The 9,758-nt window shown below is 40.2% G+C and overlaps 1 protein-coding gene across 1 annotated transcript; it reads left to right on the top strand.

The window, feature by feature from the left end:
* The first annotated feature begins 7,329 nt into the window (after positions 1–7,329).
* On the top strand, positions 7,330–8,719 carry sstr1b (somatostatin receptor 1b). Its single transcript, XM_074623937.1, has one exon. The coding sequence runs from the start codon at positions 7,483–7,485 to the stop codon at positions 8,587–8,589; it is 1,107 nt and encodes a 368-aa protein (XP_074480038.1). The 5' UTR covers positions 7,330–7,482; the 3' UTR covers positions 8,590–8,719.
* The last annotated feature ends 1,039 nt before the right edge of the window (positions 8,720–9,758 follow it).

Raw genomic sequence — 9,758 nt, 5'->3', positions numbered from 1 at the left:
CAAGTCATAGTCAAGTCAGCACACTGACACACTGACAGCTGTTGTTGCCTGTTTGTACACTCCCATGAGTGGACAAATATCCCAGTGATGTAAAGAGACTTTGGCTAATTGAGGAAAGAAAGACGCTGCGTGACATAACAATGTGGCAGCAGTGGTGACAAAATCGTCCAACGCCTTAAGAATGGGCATATGAATGGTTGTCTGTCTCTATGTGTCAGCCCTGTGAAAGTCTGGCGACCCGTCCAGGGTGTACTCCACCTTTGCCCAATGTCGGCTCCAGCCGTCATGCGACCCTGAATAGGATAAGCGGTTTACAGATAATGGATGGATGGATGAATGTACACTGTTATAAAAATACAAAGGGACCCATTTAGAACGTTTATGTTGTCAAGTTTGAAAAGGTCTTTACAATTTCATGTTTACATAGTTGATTGCCTTTTATTGGACAGCTACAGATGTCTCCTAGCAACGGCTCCACACATTACTATGGTCTTTAAGACATTTTTTATAGGATTTGGCTGGTGTTATTCTAGATTGTCCTTATTGGCATGAAAACACTAAAGCCAACAATGTGTGAGTCCACCCGTTCAATACTTTCTGACCTCCCCACGCTGTCTGAGGCTCTCAGCTCCAAGCCCATTGATTCCAACTGAAGGATCTTTAAAAAGGCTCAGTAATTTCCTAAAACAGCTGAACACTGTAATTTTTTAGCAAACATCACTCTAAAGGGAGGAAATAGTGCATGAGGACTAATTTAATTGCAGATTAATCCACATTTGGTGCTCTAGTGAGTATTTGGGACAGCAGGATGGTGTATGTGGGATTGTGTTCAGACTCTTCTCATTCATTGTTCGTACTTGTACCTACGAAAAAGTAATGTACTATAATTTGGGTAACACTTTATAAAAAACTTTATAACAATCATTTATAAATGGTAAATTGATGAACCTAGTTAATAGTTATTTTACTGTTAACAAACAATGAAATGGTAATTAATAATGTTTACTAATTATTAGTAATGCTAAAATTGGTGTTATTTTATCATTAGTTTCTATAATATGACACAATTAGTTTATAAATTCTATATTGTATCATAGCTGATAAGAGACGATAACAATTACATTCTGATTGCAATAGCAAACTATTTATTAACAGTTTATTGTTGCACTCATTATAACATTTTATATGCTATATTAAGTATTTATTAGTGATTACTGAACGATTTGTAAACCTTAAAGAAATTGTTTGTAAAACATCTAGAAACATTACATCGATCGATGTTCAACAAGTCACCTAATGCAACAGTGTGGCTCACTGACTGGCTTTTATCAGTTTTTGGACAACAATGAGCTCTGCGGCACACAGGAAGAAAATATGTCTGGAATTAAGGAAGGACTTTACACAATTTAGTAATGGATTTATTAATAGCTGGTGCATCCTAATCCCGAACCAAAGTGTTGGACAGACAGATGGACTTACTAACAGACCAACGTTTTCATCCTGAGTGCCCTTCCACTAATGGAACAAAAATTCAAAGGCTTCAAGGCTTTTATCTATTCAGCCGATGGATGTCTTTTGTATGTGTGGTTCAATTTCGGAGTAATATTTATGTAAAACATAGAATTGTCATGGCAATATACATAGCTCAACAGCAGCCTTGGTTATATATCAGTGAAGCATAGGATATACATATTTTTTCCCCCATACTCTCCTTTTCGAACACACACGCAGACTGATATATTCCTTCTACCAAGCAGCACTAATGCAACTTCAAAAGGATGATTGCCTGTCATTAAAGCTGGCAGAAGGGAAGGGAAGGTTGGAGTGGATCTAGCAGCCCATCGTGGAGTGGAAGACTAATTAGGACTTCGGACTCTCTGTTCTTCCTCATCCATCATTGATGTTTCTGGAGGGGTACTGTTTATGCTGCAGATTAGCAGCTGTTACATCTGGAGTGCTCACACATACAGGCCCTCTGAACTAAGTGTAGTTCCCTTGTTGGCCACCGAAGGGCTGTGTCTCTGTACTGACATGACGTTTGGATGCATGGACGGAGGGGGAGTGAAAAGTGGACTTTTTGCCATACACCAACTCTTATCAAAACAAATCTAGCAATTTCTAACTAATCTTTAAGCAATCTTTTGTCTTCAAGTCCTGGAAGTCAAAGTTATTTTGTAGAGAACTGAGAAGCTGTTGACCATGGCGAACAACTTTTCCACATAGTTGAGTGCAGTAGAAAACAACTCTGCGGTTTTGTTACACGAGGGAATCAAAATGAGCTTTTGCCATGTTGTTGCAGAGGACATTTGTATAAAACTGGAACTCTCTCAGCCTCCTGTTGTTGTACCAATTAGCACCCTTTGAGGTTTTTCAGTAGTGGTAGGTGGCACAGCTCATTTTTCAAGGTTATTTTCCCAATTAATGTCATCTTGTTGTGTCCCCGGTGCATGTGTGAATGGGGGAAAAGTTTTTGATCTAACACGTTATAAACTTGTAAAGACATGACCTCTAACTTTTCTCTCACAGCAGCAATCGTGTAGTAGTACGATAGGAGCACATTCAATTTTGGAACTCAAGTCCTCTCGGGCGGAGGTGTTTGCTGAAATCAGACTCTTAGGAGCCTATTCTCATGAGAAACCATGAGGATGAGCTTGCTTCATGCATGAGAAGAGAGATAAATACACATATGTAGCCTTACCACCATCACATGAAACAATTATGTCACCATTTACTTTGCAAGATTGTCATGTGCTCTCTATCCTGAGCTATTCAGAGCATGATCAGTACACCATCTTGAGTTATCTTTTATTGAGTGAGCTGAGTCATTAAAAGACCAACTCAGACCATCAAAAGACCAACTTATACCATCAAAGATCAGGACCATCAAAGCATAGGCTAGACCCTCAAAAGGCTTTCTTAGACCAACAAAAACAAGGGTTGGCTATCCAAAGACCAACTTAGACCATTAACAACAGGCTTCACCATCAAAGAAACAGCTAAGACAATCACACTGAAAACTAGACCATCAGCACAGACCACCAGAGCAGACCATCAGTGTAGTAGACCCTCGAAGGCGGGATACACAATGAAAGGACCAGCATGGACATTTAAGACCAGACTATCAAAAACCAGCATAAACCAACAAATATCAGGCTAGACCATCAAAAGACAAATGTAGACCATCGAAGACTGAGCCAGACACTCAAAAAGCCAGCTTAGACCAATAAAAACTGCCTTAGACCAGTGGTTCTCAACCTTTTTTGTGTCAATGACCTCTAAATTGATACACATTAGGTCACAGAGCCCCGTTGGATAAGATTTTGCTTCAGGGACCTTGATCTAAAAACATTTTGGTTGTTAAGATCACTCTTATGACTCTTACTTACATTGGGCTCACTTCTCATGAGTAAGTAGTGAAAATAAACTATTTTTCTGGAGACCCCTTTGAACTTCCTCAAGGACCCCTGGTTGAGAACCACTGCCCTATAGACCATCAAACGACCGGTATAGACCTTAACAGAACATGCTGGAACCATCAAAACATCTGCTTAGACCAACAATGACCAGGTCTGAACTCAAAAACTAGCATTAAAGTCATGGGAGAAACAGGTTTAAATGATTTGGCACTAGTTTCAAGTTTGTAATTTGTTTTTCAGTCTATGTTGTAGCTCTTTAATCACAATCACTCCCTGGCGGCAGAATGTACTGTATACCATTGTGTTTCTTCATAGTGTCTCTCACAGATAAGACTGTTTTGCATCTGCTCACAACAATGGAAGCCTACAAAACGTCGGTGTTCAGGAATGGGAACAAGCATGGATAATTGAAGGCACAATGAATAGTGACCATACCATGTGATTATTATGAGCGACATTGCATACAATGTTGCCGAATGCGTGGAATAATGTACTGTAATTTTAGACAGATCTTTTTATGTAAATGAGGAAAGCAGCTTTCATGCTGTTCATGTACAGACAACAGGAAGTCAGTCATTTGCAGCACTGTGCCGTTAAAAGACTGTTTGGGAACATCCACATATAACAGTTTAAAACAGCACTGTGTTTGCACGATTTGCTCGTAATGGATTCAGGTTTTGGCTTTCACTGCAGGCAGCACTTTGATATCTTTTAAATTCAGTGATATTGCTATTTATAGCAGCACCATCAATGAGCAGTGTTGTAAATTTATCTTCAGACATGCAGCCCATCACTTCCTCTTTTTTCCACTTTTGTTTATTGATGAAATAAAAGACAACTGGACAGTGTTAAAACATACAGATATTAGGACATTAAGACAAGTACAGTACATTACAACAGTTTATATTGAACTGGGAGTTTGGAGTAAAGGCCTCAATCTTCAAACTTTCGGTTGAGGCAGATGGCCGCCCAGCCAGAGCCTGGTTCTGCCAAAAGTCTGGTTTTGCCCTAGGATTCTACCCATTAAAGGGACGTTTTTTCTTGCCAAACAAATTGTATGCTCATGGGGGATCTCTTGTTGGGTCTCTAAATTATAGAGTACGGTCTAAACCCGCTCTATAGGAAAAGCGCCTTGAGATAACTTCTGTTATGATTTGACGCTATATAAAAATAAATTGAATTGAACCTTGTTTTATTTGTAAAACTTATCATCCAACCTCATCTAAAAGTGTTGATAACTGTTGCAAATGGCAACACTGGAAGGCAATTAATTGTACAAATGGGGATAGAACACATTTCCTTTCAACACCGGCATCCAGGGCTCACGTTCCAATGTCAAACTTGTAGCCATAGTCATTTTGATTCATGCATGACAACAACCTTTCTGTGCCACACAGGGATATTGTAGTAAAATCCAGTCCTAAAAGGTTTGCAGTGGCATTGCATTACTCAGAAAGCACAATGCTAAATAGTTGCATGTGAACACAATTTGTAGTGGAGTGGTAAATGGATGCAATCCAAAGATGTCACTATGCAGATTACCAGTCCAATGTGGCAGACAGAGTAGATGATAATGGAGCAGCAGATAGCATAGAGAGGAGGCATTCAGTGAAATGCTTCAGTGTGAATGGGGAATTGACATGTCAGCAGTTACAATAGATAACACCTTCTCTGATTCTAATGGGATACCATGCACTGGCTGTAATTTGAATGTAGCCTTTCACTAAGGTCTGGATAGTGTTGAATGTCAAGCTACCTTTTCTGCTTGTCTACTATGATTCTTGTCATGTGAGATACATAACTGATGTAAGACACAGCAAGACATACAATGACATGGACAGTGAGTGTATGATGCTGCTGATATTCATGATGCTTTTATCCTCATATTAGTGCTTTTGTATCACCAAGTTCATTTTATATTTATTCTGGAGGTCAAATCTACAGTGAGGCCAGAAAAAAGCAATAAAACTACACTGAGTTACAGTTTTACGCCTCAGAGTAACCAGTTTTTTAAACTGCTGTTTGTCAAAATGTGCTCTTGTGTTCAAACTCTGCAACCCTGACTAACTTGTTCTGAGAGATCTGCAATTTTATTTAACTTTACCACTGGTAAGAAAAGCTACTATACTCACATGGATGGATTACTGAATGTGCCTACCAGGCACAGGCCCAAGGCCCCAAAGTGTCAGCGGCCCCCCTGGCCTTCACCCACAAATTATATCTCAAAGAGGCACACATCAAGCAGTAAGATACTCAAAATGACCACAAAGAAACACAACATGACTACAAATAGACACAAAGCAACTACAAAGAGACACAAAATAACTACAAAGAGACACAAAACAGTTACAAAGAGACTAGGGGCCCATTATCTCATAATATGCCCATCACTAAGCAACAGTGCAGATAAAAGAATAAATAATGAAGAATAAAGATGCTACACCTGAGTCTGCACTCCAACTTGGTCTGTAATAATAGTGCCTAAAAAACAAATATGGATGCCTCGTGTCAGCCAAAGTTGTTGTTCAATGTGATTAAACCCGACTTTAATGGATATAGTGCTTTATTGAGCATGTACTGTATTTTCAAACTTCATACGAGTAATACAACCATCTACAATTGTCAGATGACGACACTCACAGGTTGTGAACATCCATCCATCATATGGTGCGAATATGGCGTTAGGTCAAAGTTTCGCAAAGCTATGTTGGGGATTACCTGAAGTCTTATGTACTATATAAGAAAAATAAAGCTGTATTTATAACAGGAGCATGAAATATGACAGGACAATCACTGAGATGTCAATTAAGCCCAATGTGCACATCAACATGGTCCTAGAAAGAGGTCTAACCCCCAAATAAGAAAAATCACCTGTGTGGGTTTACCACGGGTGTCCAGAGGTATTTGCCACAATACTGTTCCTTTCAATTATTACTCATGGTCTATTGGTAATCAGTATTGCTGTAGACAGGCTGTATGAGAATACGAGTCTAGAAGATTTTGAGCCTTTGAAACAATACATACCGACACAGACAGAAATGTGGTAATATATTCCTGGTTAATGCAGTGTCAGGTCCTCTCAGGATATGACTCACTTTTACTTTGATGTTGTGTGTGTTACAGGCAAAACTAACTGACAGTTCTTTGTTTTCTCACAGGTTTTCGTAATTCAGGTCACAGAAAATGGGAGCACAGTGTATCCTGAAGGGAAGCTTCGGCAGGTACCTTGTGATTTCTCCGCACTCTTGCAATGGCTGTGAGACTCAACGAGACAACATGAGCGCAGAAGCCGAGCAGTACAACCTTTAAGTGGACACTCGATGTGAAGTGACCTCCCGGAACGCCTCGTTTCAATCAACGGATGGGAGTGTTTTGCATGTGCTGTGTGTCTGATTGGTCTTGCCTTGCTTTTGATCAGAGCTCTGCTCTTACTACAACCTGGACCAGATGGGCAATAGGATGTTTAAATGGATAGCCCACTAAGAATCCTGGGCGTACAGTAGGAACCTTGAGAGCAATTGCTGCACACCCTGTTTTTCTATAGCTAAGAGTAAAGGAATGATAATGGTTGTCTGGACTTTACAATGAGAATTCGCTGACAAGCAAAGACACAAAAGACCCAGGAGAATCAAGGACATATGGACTGGGAGAAGAGGGACCATTTGCTTTCTTCACAGTCACAGTCACAAAGAAAATATATGATATATATATGCTTTTGAAATGAACATGATCCTATTTTCTGTGGATTGTCATATAAACCAAAAAGACAATAGAGAGCCAAAGTCGTGACACTTCTTCCAGGTTAGGGTTGTTCTGTTTTTTTTTTCCGATATCTACGCCATTCGGTACTCCCTGTCCACTCTCATAGCTTCGGCCACTTGACAGGCTTGGGCTTGTGGAAAACGGCGTTCCTGAAAGGAATTATTGAATAAATGATAAAGTATTTCCATTGTTGTCTAGACAAATGTAGAGGAGGGTGCACAACCTACTGTTGATCGAGGGTTTTAGGGCTTTCAATCTGTGCCAGCCCAGTAAAGTTAGCATCACATACCCACCAAAAAGGACCATGGATTTCAATAGGAGCCAGGACTATGGGTCCTATCCAACAGGGCCGCCATATAACACAAGCATGGACTATGAGGACTACTACCAGGATCCTGACGCCAGTAAAATCATCATCCCATCCATCTACGCTCTTGTCTGCTGCGTAGGTCTTACTGGCAATGCCATGGTCATCTACGTCATTCTGAAATATGCCAAAATGAAAACAGCTACAAACATTTACATCCTCAACTTAGCAATCGCTGACGAGTTGTTCATGTTAAGTGTTCCTTTTCTGGCCACATCGGCTGCCATCCGCCATTGGCCCTTTGGGTCGCTGATGTGTAGGTTGGTGCTGAGTGTAGATGGTATCAATATGTTTACATCAATCTTCTGCCTGACTGTGCTGAGTGTGGACCGTTACGTAGCAGTGGTCCACCCTATCAAGGCCGCCCGCTACCGCAGACCCACTGTAGCCAAAGTAGTCAATGTGTGTGTATGGGGGCTGTCACTCATCGTCATCCTGCCCATCATCATCTTCGCAGACACTGTCCCGGCGCAAGACGGTGGTGTGGACTGTAACTTCTTGTGGCCTGAATCGGCATGGTCAGAAGCATTCGTGGTCTACACCTTCCTGTTGGGGTTTCTGCTGCCGGTCGGAGCCATCTGCTTGTGCTACTGTTTAATGGTGGCCAGGATGCGAGCAGTGGGGCTAAAAGCAGGCTGGCTTCAACGGCGGCGCTCGGAGAAGAAGATCACCCGCATGGTGCTGCTAGTCGTTGCGGTGTTCGTTCTCTGCTGGATGCCCTTCTACATCGTCCAACTGATCAGTGTTTTCCATCGGCCCCCAGACCCCATGGTCACTCAACTTTTTGTCATCCTCAGCTACGCCAACAGCGGCGCCAATCCTATCCTGTACGGCTTTGTGTCCGACAATTTCCGGCGTTCATTCCAGCGCATTGTGTGTTTCCGGTGGCTGGAGTCTGGGCTGGATGGGGAACAGGTGGATTACTGTGCTGTAGCTTTGAAGAGACAAGCAACATGTAACCCTCTGGATTTCCCCAAGGACTGTATGGCTTCTGATATGGTGTTTCGCAATGGGACATATACCTCCCGTACAACCACAGTGTAACCAGAACCAGGCTAAACAGGTAGCCACGACCTAAAGAGGAGTATTTCCACCTATAGGGGGCATACAGGGGATATTGAAATTTTATTTTTATTCATATATGTTATAAAAACTAAACTACATATGTTTCAAATATATCATCATTTCTATGTAATATCCCCCAGAGTGGCCCATACAAAAATGGACTTGACAACATGTAAACTCCTTAATGATAGGGGTCATGAGAATTTTAGGACATGGGCCACAAAGTTGAGAAACTCTGAAGGGCAACTAATGGATGAGCGGAAAACGTACAATTCCGCTGGTTGACATATTGAGAGAAAAACTGACAATGAAAATGATGTATATAACTGTCAGGATCCCACGATTTTTTTTCTGTTTTCAAGTGGGCAAGGATGTAAAGCACAGGTGAATGTAAGCACAAAATGGTAATGCTCATTAACATTTTGATTCTGTTGCATTACTTATAGCCAGCCCAAGGCATAAGATGTTGCTTAGGTACCCCATAAATTAATTACAAATTTGAAATCCTGTGTTCATTTGTTATAATGTAATTGTTTATTTACAGATACACTCCAGTAAAGTAGCCAATGGCACCCTCACAGTCATGAATTATACGGTTCACAGATGTGTTTCATCAATTAAAATGGAAATTTATTTTGGTCTGTAAGTAATTAAATAAACTATTAGGCAAAAAAAAAAAAAAAATCCCAAATAAAAAAAGACAATACAAAAACAGAGTCATGTCATACTCACTATTCTGCAGCTCATAGTTGTTGTTTTTTTAAACACAATACTGTTTTCATTCACTAATTATTTCTAATTACTTCTACTCTGCTTTTTCATCTGTTAAGTTACAGTCAATGAAACTCAACACTGCAGATGTTTCAAATTAAAAGCCTGCACTATTAACCATGCCAACATGCCATTCTGATCATACATTTTCATATTAGTTTAACAAATTATTATCATCTTAACTTTTTTTTTTTAACATAGGTTGTCATTATTATTGTCACATTATTTTCAAACTTACACATTCTCAAGTCATATTGGTTTTCACCCATTTTTAACAACTTTTGGATACTTTCAGGTTCAGAATTATTTTAACTGTAATTGTGCTATTTTAAAATGTAAAAAATGAATTCAAAAGCCTTTAATTTAATAACCAGTGA

This window comes from Sebastes fasciatus, chromosome 22, assembly GCF_043250625.1.
Source record: "Sebastes fasciatus isolate fSebFas1 chromosome 22, fSebFas1.pri, whole genome shotgun sequence".
Classification (NCBI taxonomy): Eukaryota; Metazoa; Chordata; class Actinopteri; order Perciformes; family Sebastidae; genus Sebastes; species Sebastes fasciatus.
The sequence above is the reverse complement of the archived record's forward strand: the minus strand, read 5'-3'. Positions and strand labels throughout refer to the sequence as shown.

Bases quoted from the DNA above. Each gene is read 5' to 3' on its own strand.
- sstr1b (XM_074623937.1), top strand. From the start codon at position 7,483: ATGGATTTCAATAGGAGCCAGGACTATGGGTCCTATCCAACAGGGCCG.